At 32.5% G+C, this 12,780-nt stretch overlaps 1 protein-coding gene across 4 annotated transcripts; it reads right to left on the bottom strand.

Annotated features, from left to right (window-relative positions):
- Positions 1-66: 66 nt before the first annotated feature.
- Positions 67-11,003, bottom strand: LOC140967124 (delta(12)-fatty-acid desaturase FAD2-like). 4 transcript variants are annotated; one of them, XM_073427528.1, is made up of 2 exons: positions 10,989-11,003; positions 67-1,445 (listed from the first exon to the last, which is right to left on the bottom strand). In XM_073427528.1, the coding sequence occupies exon 2, from the start codon at positions 1,432-1,434 to the stop codon at positions 283-285; it is 1,152 nt and encodes a 383-aa protein (XP_073283629.1). In that variant the 5' UTR covers positions 1,435-1,445; positions 10,989-11,003; the 3' UTR covers positions 67-282. The 4 variants fall into 4 exon arrangements, with proteins under 4 accessions (XP_073283629.1, XP_073283626.1, XP_073283627.1 ...); XM_073427525.1 differs by lacking the exon at positions 10,989-11,003 and adding an exon at positions 3,928-4,018; XM_073427526.1 differs by lacking the exon at positions 10,989-11,003 and adding an exon at positions 1,921-2,037.
- Positions 11,004-12,780: the final 1,777 nt, after the last annotated feature.

Here is a 12,780-nt window from a genome sequence, read left to right as displayed (position 1 = left end):
AACTATTATGGTCTGTTGTGACTAGTGTTCTATAACTTGAGGATCGATGCTTAGAACGCCGACAAATGAAGGCTAAAAATGAGCCGACGAAGATTGTAAATTCTTCAATGAACAACAGTGCATTTAATAAATACTTATTTGATTTATATAAATGGAGATGTTTTGGAAAGTACACAAAACACAACAGTCTACTACATTAATCCGCAATGCAACCAAAATCTACTCAAACCGCCAGAAATTCCCTTATTCCATTCTTCGGGACAGTACTAGCTCCGTCCAAGTCTACAACTTGTTATTGTACCAGAAAACACCTTTGTTCTTGTTGCCTTCATCTGACTCGACGTAAATGCATTCCTTTGCTTCTCTCCACATTGCCTTAAAAATTGGAGTACCATCGAATTGATAGTAATTATCTAGTATTGGCTTAATAGCTTTTGTAGCTTCCATAGCATGATAATGCGGCATTGTCGAGAATAAATGGTGTGCTACATGAGTATCAGTTATGTTGTGGAACACATTATTCAGAATACCATAATCTCTGTCCATTGTGGCTAAAGCTCCACGGAGCCAATCCCACTCAGAAGAATCATAATGAGGGAGCGAAGGATGAGTGTGTTGCAGATATGTGATCAAAACTAGGAACCCGTTAACCACAAGTAACGGAGCACCATAAACACAGAATACCCAAAAAAATCCTTTAGCTGCCGTTAGACGCAAAAGCCCATATGTGACAGCAAGAACACCTGCATCAGAAACAAGGATTTGAACCCGTTCCCGGTCTGAGTAGATAGGGCTATTCGGGTCATAGTGGCATGCAAATCGGTCATAGGGTCTTCCTGAAACGTTGAATAGTAAGTACAAAGGCCAGCCGACTGCAAGCTGGAAAATAAGTGAGAATACTCTGCCCGGTGGGTTGTTCAAATACTTGGCAGATCTTCCGAGTCTTGACTTGACTTTGGGCACAAACACTTCATCACGATCGAGTGAACCAGTGTTTGAATGGTGGCGACGATGACTGTACTTCCAAGAAAAGTATGGGACAAGAAGAGAAGAATGTAAGATTAGGCCTACGGTGTCATCAAGCCATTGGTAGTCACTGAAAGCATGGTGGCCACATTCATGAGCTATGACCCAAACACCGGTTAGTACACAGCCTTGGCATATCCAATAAAGTGGCCAGGCAACATATGAGAGATGATAGGGGAGATCTTGGAAGTAATTGGTTGAGACATAGTAGAAGAGAGAGGCAATTGCAAGGTCATAAATGACATAGGAAAAAGAACGGAGAACAGATCGCTGAAAACAATGGGGCGGGATGGCTTTCTTTACCTCGCCGAGTGTAAATGGAGGCTTCGAGTGTGGTGCTCGTTCGAGGATACCTGATTTTGTCTTCTTGCCCTCGGGAGCAGTAGACATCCGGCCTCCAGCACCCATTGTTCAGCGACCTGCAAGAAGCTCAAGCCTATCAGACAAATAATTTTCCAAACTATTGCATACTTGTATCACTCAATTACCTCAACGCATTTTATGTATGAGTAGTACAAGATTTGAGATTATCTGACTAAACATTTAATGCGAACATATAACTATACGAAGTCTCTAAAAGAAAAACATATCTTTGGATGAAACTGTACAAAAATTGAAATGGTAGGAAGACAACATTTTTTAAACCTTTAATATGGCTATTAATGGAGGTCATCAGTCGAGTAGCTTAAAATACAAGTTATTGAGACAGAAACTAAATTTACTTCCATCTAGACTCAAACATATGGCAAACCACCAAGAAACTAAGATAGAGCAAACATATTATGAAAATATAATTTTTAAAATTTAAGGCTCTAGGGCACATGGAAAAAAGAGTCGGGCAACGCAAAAAGCACTGGCTGAGTAGATTTCTGAGTCAATGAAAATCAACCTTACCAAACTGATTAGCTACAAGCTACAGCGGAGATTAGTTAGTATATCGGGTTTTGGTAGAAATTCTTAGAGCAATTTGATCAAGTCCAACAATTTTACACAGATCTTCAATGTACATGCAAACAAAATAGTGGGCTTTAAAAAGAATATAGCATAAAGAAAAAGGAGATTCGTACAAAAATATCAGATCATACAATGATATAATATTTTCAATAATTCCAAAACATGTGTTGCCGTCTGATAAGAAGATCCAACCAGTAGAAAGATGCAACTATTTGTCAAGAAACGATAAATTTTCTCCTTGAAATGCGACCATTGGAAACCCGAAAAGAAGGTGAATATCAAGTTTTATATCATGCGAAAGCAATCAAACCATCTAAATTAAGAGAGCATAAGGGATATCCAAGAGCAAGATGCAAGATTTCGATACAACTAACGCAAGACATCTAGTTAAAAAAAATAAAAGCCAAAAATTTCCATATTTTTTTATGCGGACAAGGGAGCATATCTTCCTTGGCCAGTATCGGGACACACTCATTAATTGACAATAATTTAGTTATCATCCTAAATGTCCAATCTACATTCCTATTAAAGAAATTAAGTTGTAGCAAAATAAATAAGGGTGCCAAAAAAATTATTTCGGCCTGCCACGCTGACTTCCTAAATTTAATTACCTACCATTATAATTATAAATCATAAATGTCTTTTAAAGTTGACAGCTCCTGCCTTCTGATTCTTGTTTTTATAAATAAAAAATAATCGACAGCCAACAAACAATTACGTGGTTCGAACTTCAAATCTAAGGCACTCATTCGTGGTTCAAACTACTACTATTAGTATTATCCGTATAAGCAACATTAGCGGGAAATTCTATCCTCCACCATCACCCTTCAATTGAAGCGGGGGGTCTCACATATTTGTGTGAGCTCCACACCACATAAAGGGTGGATGCCACACCGGGGTAGAACGTGCCCAACAACACGACCCCAAAGCACAGGGAAACCTGAATATATTAGCTGGCAATCATGTGGCTATGACGCAAAAGGGGGAATAGGCCTGATCCCCAAAAAATGGAACGTAAAATACAAGCAGAACTACAGAAGCCCCAATACAACATTCTTGGGCTCTGTTTAATGCTTTTTGGAAAGAAAAAAAAAAACAAATCAGAATCGGTTCATATGTTTGGGCCGGAAAGAACATAGAAAGGAAATAAGGCCAAAATTATATCTTGTGCTGGATTTTTGATTTCAGCTTATTTAAATATTATTAAAAAATTTATTCTGCATCCATGATTCCATAGATCTTTTTTTTTTTAATAAGAATACCCTTCATAAAGAAAACACTTTTTAAAAAAGGACACTTGGAAAATAAGAAAAAGAAAATGAAACACTTTGCAGGAGGCCATCTTTATCGAACGCTCTCAGTTATTGCGGAAATATAAATCTGATAGAGACGTTACAAAGTGAATCAGATCAAAGGACCACAATAACAAATTCAACGCATCAGTTAGGTACATACCACAATTTTTCCCCTTTTCTCTTCATTGGTAACAATCTTGTAACTGTAGAAAATTATCAGAAACTTTTACACCGCACCTCACGTTTCATCTCATTTTGTTCCAGAAGGAAAAAAGAACGAAAAAATGTGTTCCTTTTGAAAAAGAGAACGCAGAAAGAGACTGCACATCCAATAAAATCCAGATCCAAACTCTCCAGACCCAGAAACTCTCCCGGAGGAAAAAACAAAACAAATCCCTTATTTCTTTTACGCATGCAAGAATATCAGAATAGCTTTTTCTCGGCACCCTCGGGTAAACATAGACGTTCAAATTCGCAAAAAAAAAAAAAACACAAGGCACATTAACAATTTCAAAACAACACAACCAACATCAAGATTTGTTCGCAGTTCTCAATCAATCAGGAAACCGACAGAGGGAAAAATATATTACAAGCGAAACTAGATCTATAGAAGCATATATGTCGGCTTGCTCAACATTTGACAGAAAATTACCTGGAAAATTAAAAATAAATAAAGTTGCTCTTTCTCTTCCCTGATTAGTCTGTGTGGGATATTTTATTGTTCTGAGATTTGGGAGAAGACAAAGGTGCTTATTTATAAGCCAGCGTGGTACACGTTATATTTTAATATAAATTTTAATTTCAAGTATTTAGAATTCTCACAAAAAACTATTTCATTTTAAGAATTTCATTATTTTAGTATATTCAAAGGTATATTTTTAAAAATAAATTTTTTTGTATATATAAAATATATTCTTTAATATTTTAAAAAACCTAAATATCTTTGAGTAGGTCTCTTGTGAGACAGTCTCGTGAATCTTTATTTGTGAGACGGGTCAACTCTATCGATATTCACAGTAAAAAGTAATACTCTTAGCATAAAAAATAATACTTTTCATGGATGACCCAAATAAAAGATCTGTCTCACAAAATACGACACGTGAGACCGTCTCACATAAGTTTTTGCCAATATCTTTTTACCATTTTCAACATGTTTTAAATATAAGACAAAAACTTGTGTGAGACGGTCTCACGGGTCGTATTTTGTGAGACGGATCTCTTGTTTGGGTCAGCCATGAAAAAGTATTATTTTTTATTGTGAATATCGGTAGGGTTGACCCGTCTCACATATAAAAATTCGTGAGACCGTCTCACAGGATACCTAAATATAAATTTGTCATATTAAATTCATTTTATTTTTCTTCTAAAATTTTAAAAAAGTGAGAGTATTGTTAATCAATTTTTCAGAATAAAATACGTAAATTATATGAATAAAAATCCGCTATGTTAGAAAATAAATATATTCGAAAAAAATTAAAATAAATTACATAAATTAAGCAAACAATTAATATTTTACTATTTCGTGGTTTCAACGTATTTTCTTTCCACCAAACTCTCTTGATGTCTAACATGCAAAATTCTTTGAAAAATAATTATCATCTATGTTAAGTTATTAAATAAAATTTATTTTTCAAAGTAATTGAAATAACTTTAGTTTATTGTGTATTATATTTTTCTTAATGGCAAAAACTAATGTGAGACGGTCTCACGGGGTCGTATTTTGTGAGACAGATATCTTATTTGGGTCATCCATGAAAAAATATTACTTTTTATGCTAAGAGTATTATTTTTTATTGTGAATATCGGTATGGTTGATCCGTCTCATAGATAAAGATTCGTGAGACCGTCTCACAAGAGACCTACTCTTTCTTAATATAAGAAGACTTATAGCTTATCGTTTACTTGTTCATCAACTTTTTATGGGAATTATGCATTCCATTTTTACATATTTTATTTATTTTCAAATTTATTGGTTATTTATCTAATTTATATTAACAATAATACTTTCATAAAGTTAATATTTTCATAATGAATAATTATATAATTATAATAATATATTTGATAAATTTAATATGCTTTTTTGTTAGTGTAAAAAAAGTCTAAATGATATATTTCAATCTAAAGCTGTTTTTTAAATTTTACTTAATCTAAGGCCAAATTTGATTATGTTAGTTTGTAGGAGGTCTTTTTAGAAAATCCTTCTTTTATTTTTTTTTTCTATACCTATTTTATTTTTTATAAAAATATATAAATAGAAATATGACATTGGGATACAATGTGTGTAATATACTCTATATTGAATTTTAATAAAAAAAAAATAGTTTATTTACATAAAATTTGTGTTTGATTGTAATCATATTGGATTAGTTTTTCTCCCCGATTTAGGTTTGTACTTGGATTCTTACTTTATCTTGTGAATAACTTTTGTGTTTTGGTTTTTAATTAAACCTATATTTTTCCAGTTTTTCTGAAAGTTCATGGATATTTGTGCTTTTAGTTTCTTAAATTCTATTGGTTTTTTCCAAGTTTTTTTTAATTCGATAAGGTATATTTTTTGGAAAATAAAATGGATAAAAGGCCTATTGTATAATATAAATATATAAATATAGATAAAAAGTATAAAAATGATTTATTAAGCATGAAAAGTTCAACCGAGTAAGGTATAGATTTTGACTTAAAGTGGTATACAATATCATACCGTATCGAAAATCATATATCGTATACTATATATCGAAAATCACGGTATAAAAAATTCATATCGATATCGTACCGAAATTTTCGGTCGATATATCGAAAATTTTGGTACATATAACTAGCATACCGATTATACCGAAATTGTACGGTATATCGAGATTTCGGTACGGTATCGTTATATACCGTTTTATATCGAAAAAACCTTACATTTCAAAATTTTTATAAATTTATTGTTTTAAAATATTATATATTTTAAAATTTCTGTATATTTTTTCGGTATTTCGGCATTTCGGTATCTATCGAAATTTTCAAATTGCATACCGTTATCATACCGAAAAATTCGGTATTGTTACCGTACCGTATCGAAATCTTCAATATACCGAAAATTATAGAAATACCACATTTTTTCGGTACAGTAATCTCGGTATACCGAAAATTCGGTATTTTTTCGCACCCCTAATTGTGACATGATTTCTTTTTAAAAACGTGATACGTATTTTCTGCAAATCAATTTAATATTCTCGTATCGTGTCGGATATATATGTATTGGACACTCGATGGTATTAATTTCTTCTAAATATTTCTCACTAATAAACGTGATGGTATCGATTTTTTTCTAAATACAAAGTTGCTAAATTTTGCAAACATATTTTTTTAAAAAAAAGTTATTATGAACATTTTTTTAATAAGTTCGCAAATAATTGTAAGGAAAAATTATAATAACTTATTTAAAGCATTTACATACACGTTTTTCAAATAGTTCGGACATAAAAATAAAAAAAAAATCAGATGTTTTAATGTTTATAATAAAAGCACGTGAATTATTTTTTTTTTATTTACACGTTTTTATTCACTAAAAAAATCTGTATGTTTAGAAAATAATTGAATAAAATTTATGATGATTATTATAAGTAGCTAAACGAATAAAGGACAAAAGTATAAAACATGATAAATTTGTTGTTAAAAAGTAAAAATCTACGGTAAAAAATAAAAATCTCAAACTCTCAAAATTATCACACTACACATTTTATAATATTTTTCTCTCAACTCAATTGTTATTTTCTTCACAAATGAGAGATCTATTTATAGAAAATCTTTACAAATAATCCAAAAATAAAATCATCATTACATACATCATCACCCACTAATTTTCAATATTTACAACTCTTATTTTCAACATTCAAATATTCAACATACACATTTTAAATATTAATTTTCAACACTCCCCCTTGTGATGATGATCATGATACGATGATGTGTTCATTACGTTTTTTTGTACTTACTCATTAAAAACCTTACTAGGAAAAACCCATTGGGATAAAAATCATAGTAAGGGAAAAAGAGTGCAGTCACGTAAACTCCCCCTCATGTTGATACGAACAATTCTTCACAAATTTCGTAGATTGCGCATCCCAATATTATATATGTGCTTTCTGAATATTGTCGTAGGAAGTGCCTTTGTGAAGAGATCTGATGAGTTTTCACTTGATTGAATGTGACGAACATCAATACATTTATTCTTCTCAAGCTCTTTGGTGAATGCGAAGAACTTAGGAGGAATATGTTTAGTTCTGTCGCTTTTTATGTATCCTTCTTTCATTTGAGCAACACATGCAGCATTATCTTCATATAGTATCACAGGCTTCTCGTCGAATGATAATCCGCATGAGATTTGGATATGTTGAGTCATTGATTTTAACCACACACATTCACGACTTGCTTCATGTAGTGCCATAATCTCGACATGATTTGATGAAGTTGTTATGAGCGTTTGTTTCTGTGAACACCAAGAAATTGCAGTGCCTCCACGAGTAAATACATATCCAGTTTGGGAACGTACCTTGTGTGAATCATATAAGTATCCAGCATCGGCATAACCAATTATACTTGGATTAGCATCTTTTGAATACAAAAGTCCCAAGTCTGTCGTTCCTCGTAGATAACGGAATATATGTTTAATTCCGTTCCAGTGTCTCTTTGTTGGATATGTGCTAAATCTTGTCAATAAATTTACGGCAAAAGATATATCAGGCCTTGTACAATTTGTAAGATACATAAGGGCACCAATAGCACTTAAATATGGTACTTCTGGACCAAGAATATTTTCATCATCTTCACATGGACGGAATGGATCCTTTTTTATGTTTAATGATCTAACAACCATTGGAGTACTTAAAGGATTTGATTTATCCATATTAAAACGTTTAAGGATCTTTTCTGTATAATTTTTCTGGTGAACAAATATTCCACATTCTTTTTGTTCAATTTGTAAACCCAGACAATACTTGGTTTTCCAAGATCCTTCATTTCAAATTATCCCTTGAAGTATGACACAACTTCATGAATTTCATTATTCGTTCCAATGATGTTTAAATCATCAACATATACAGCAATAATTACGCATCCGGATGTTGTTTTCTTAATGAAAACACAAGGGCATATTGAATTATTTACATATCCCTTTTTCATCAAGTGATCACTTAGCCGATTATACCACATTCGGCCCGATTGCTTTAACCTATATAATGATCTTTGTAATTTCACAGAATAACATTCTCTGGGTTTTGAACTTTGTGCTTCAGGCATCTTAAATCCTTCAGGGATTTTCATATATATATTACTATCAAGTGATCCATATAAGTAGGCTGTAACAACATCCATAAGACGCATTTCTAAATTTTCAGATACTGCCAAGCTAATCAAATACCGAAACGTAATTGCATCCATCACAGGAGAATACGTTTCTTCATAATCAATTCCAGGCCTTTGAGAAAAACCTTGTGCAACAAGTCGAGCTTTATATCTTACTATTTCATTTTTCTCATTTCGCTTTCGAATAAAAACCCATTTGTATCCAACAGGTTTTACACCTTCAGGTGTAAGGACTATAGGTCCAAAAACATTACGTTTATTTAGCGAATCCAATTCAACCTGGATGGCATCTTTCCATTTTATCCAATCCTGCCGATTTTTACATTCACCAAAAGATTTTGGTTCATGATCTTCATTATCATTTATGATGTCGATTGCCACATTATAAGAAAATATATCATCAATTTCTTCTATATCTTTTCGGTTCCATATTTTTCCAGTATTAATATAATTGATAGAGATTTCATGATTCTCGTCAGTTTGTGGTTCTGACAAAACATTTTCATCATCATGTGTTTCTTCAGGAACATCATTCTCTATTTTGTGATCATTATGTGTTTCTTCAGGAACATCATTCTCTATTTTGTGATCATTGTGTTTCTCTATGAATTTTCTTTTTCGAGGATTTTTATCCTTGGAACCGACTGGCTTTCCACGCTTCAGGCGTTTTACGATATCATTACTTTGTTCAATTTGTTTCTTTGAAATTTCAATTCGAGCAGGAGCATTTACAACATGTATATATGATTTAGTTACCACTTTTGTATCTGTAAATTTATCTGGTATTTGATTTGCTATTCTTTGCAAGTGCACAATTTGCTGTACATCTTTTTCACATTGTTTTGTTCTTGGATCCAGATGTAACAATGATGATACATACCATGTAATTTCTTTTTCGGTATGTTTCTGTTCTCCCCCTAACATTGGGAAGATTTCCTCATTAAAATGACAATCAGCAAAACGTGCTGTGAACACGTCGCCTGTCTGTGGTTCAAGATATCGAATGATCGATGGACTATCATAACCAATATAAATTCCAATCTTTCTTTGAGGTCCCATTTTCTTTCGTTGAGGTGGTGCAATAGGCACATACACCATACATCCAAAAATTCTCAGATGAGAAATGTCTGGTTCTTTACCAAATGCAAGCTGCAATGGGGAGTATTTATGATATGCACTTGGTCTGATGCGAATTAATGAAGCAGCATGTAAAATTGCATGTCCCCATATAGAAATAGGGAGCTTTGTTTTCATAATCATTGGTCTAGCAATCATTTGCAGACGTTTAATCAATGATTCAGCCAATCCATTTTGAGTATGTACATGAGCAACAGGATGCTCAACAATGATTCCCATAGACATACAATAATCATTGAAAGTCTGGGAAGTAAATTCACCAGCATTATCAAGTCTAATTTTCTTGATTGTATAATCGGGAAATTGATTCCTCAATTTTATTATTTGAGCAAGTAATCTTGCAAATGCAACATTTCAAGTTGACAGTAGACATACATGTGACCATCTGCTGGAGGCATCAATCAATACCATAAAGTATCTGAATGGTCCACATGGTGGATGGATTGGTCCACAAATATCACCCTGAATACGTTCAAGAAACATTGGTGATTCAGTTTGGATTTTGGCTGGTGATGGTCTTATAATAAGTTTTCCAAGAGAACATGCTTTACATTGAAACTTATTATTCTGAAAGATCTTCTGGTCTTTCAACGGATGACCATGTGTATTTTCTATAATTCTTCGCATCATTGTTGAACCAGGATGTCCTAATCGATCATGCCAATTGGTTAATATTGAAGAATTATCAACTACCATGTTTGATTCAATGAGACGTATATGTGTATAATGCAATCCAGTAGGGAGCATTGGTAGTTTTTCAATCACATATTTCTTTCCTGATTTATATGTGGCAAGACACATATATTTCTCATTCTCTTCATTCATTGTTTGAGTATCATACCCATGGGAATATATATCATTAAAACTCAACAAATTTCTTTTCGATTGTGGTGAATATAAAGCATCATTGATCAAAACTTTTGTATCATTATGTAACAAAAATTGTGCTTTACCACATCATTTAATCCAGTCTACAGGACCTGATATTGTATTCACCATTGTTTTTGTTGGTTTTAGTCCCAAGAAATATCTTTTATCTCGGAGGATAGTGTGCGTTGTACCACTATCAGGTATGCAAACTTCATCTTGATTCATAGCATTTTTCATATTTGAACTTCAAAAAAAATGTGCAATGAAATAAAATTACTGACAATACATTTATAAAAATAAAATACAATACAATACATATTTAAAAATTTAACACACGATAAAATATTATCATACAAGTACATGGAAAAATAAAAAAAAAATTTGCATATCTATTCCACCAGCAAATTGGTCATTGTCTGAGAAATCAATCAGAAAATCTCCAGCATCAAAATGAGTTGAATTATTCAAAGGTTCATTGTGTTCAGTAAAATTGGTCTCTTTTTTTCCCCTTTAATGATTCTTTATAAAGTTTACAAAGGTGCTCAGGGGCTCGACAAATACGAGACCAATGTCCTAGAGTACCACATCTGAAACAAGAACATTCAAATCTTTTTGAGTGATTCTCATTAACACTCATATTCTCATTATGCCTTTTCGGTGGATGGTTTGGGACGCTCTTTTGAGATGAGTTATAGAAATAACTATCTCGATTATATTCAAAACCACGGCCGCGTCCACGATCACGACCACTTCCACGTCCCCGTCCATGACCACGACCTCGATTTTGTCCTCGGCCAAATCTTGTCTATAACTTTGATTTTGGTTTCCAGGTTTAAATTCATTTTTGCTTACAACATTTACTTCTGGAAATGCTGTTGATCCAGTGGGTCGGGACTGATGATTTCTCATTAATAGCTCGTTGTTCTTTTCTGCCACAAGAAGACAGACAATGAGTTCAGAATATCTCGCAAATTCACGCACTCTATATTGTTATTGTAGAGTTATATTTGATGCGTGAAACGTGGAAAATATTTTTTCAAGCATTTCCGATTCTGTAACCTCATGTCCACAAAATTTTAATTGCGAGATTATTCGATACATCGCCGAATTGTAATCACTTACTTTCGTAAAATCTTGGAATCTCAACATATTCCATTCATCACGGGCGGTCGGAAGTATAACTTCCCTTATATGTTCAAATCTTTCTTTTAATCCTTTCCACAGAGCCATTGGATCTTTTTCGATGAGATATTCACATTTCAAACTTTCATCAAGATGTCGGCGCAAAAATATTATAGCTTTGCTTTTTCTTGTGATGAAGATATACCATTTTCTTTAATAGTCTCGCTTAGACCCAATGACTCAAGATGCATTTATACATCGAGAGTCCATGTCATATAATTTTTCCCCGTAATGTTGAGTGCAACAAATTCGAGCTTTGTCAAGTTTGACATGGTGGTACTAAAAAAAATTATGATGCATTTTATTAGTTAATGAATATTGCAATACAAAGTAATGGATAAACAACAAATACAAGCATTCGTAAAAATAAAGAAAACACATGAGGAGTATATTCTCCGATAAGTACAAGATTCGTGAGTATTATAACCAAAATAATTAAAAATAACTTTGTGAAAGTCATCTTCTTTTTCCTTCAAAAATTTGATGAAAAATAATTTTAGAGAAGAAGAGAAAGTTGGAGTGATTGAATATGTTTGTGAGATCATATTTATAGAGCAAAAACTAGCCGTTTTGTTACCGTTTATGACCGTTGGTGTACAAGAAAATAAATGTATGTATTTGTGTATATAATATTAGTAATGTTTTAAATAATTATGTATATCATATCATAATATTATAATGAAATGTCATAAGATATTTTGTTTAAAAATCTTATTGGCTTTTATACTTGTCGTATCCCTTACCGGGAGTGTGGGATGTCGTCTTAACATCCTCCAAGGATTTATAACAAGTTTTTTAAAAAATTTATTTTATTATAACATTATATTATATATTAAGTATATACACAATAAATAAATAAACAGTAAAATAAATATTATTACTTTTGTTACCTTTTTCTTCTGTTTTGGAGCTTGGAAAAATATGGAGGACTTTTAGAGCTTCGTGCTGATAACGTGTTGTGAAAAAGTAC

Source organism: Primulina huaijiensis, unplaced genomic scaffold (assembly GCF_012295235.1).
Source record: "Primulina huaijiensis isolate GDHJ02 unplaced genomic scaffold, ASM1229523v2 scaffold23605, whole genome shotgun sequence".
Classification (NCBI taxonomy): Eukaryota; Viridiplantae; Streptophyta; class Magnoliopsida; order Lamiales; family Gesneriaceae; genus Primulina; species Primulina huaijiensis.
The sequence above is the reverse complement of the archived record's forward strand: the minus strand, read 5'-3'. Positions and strand labels throughout refer to the sequence as shown.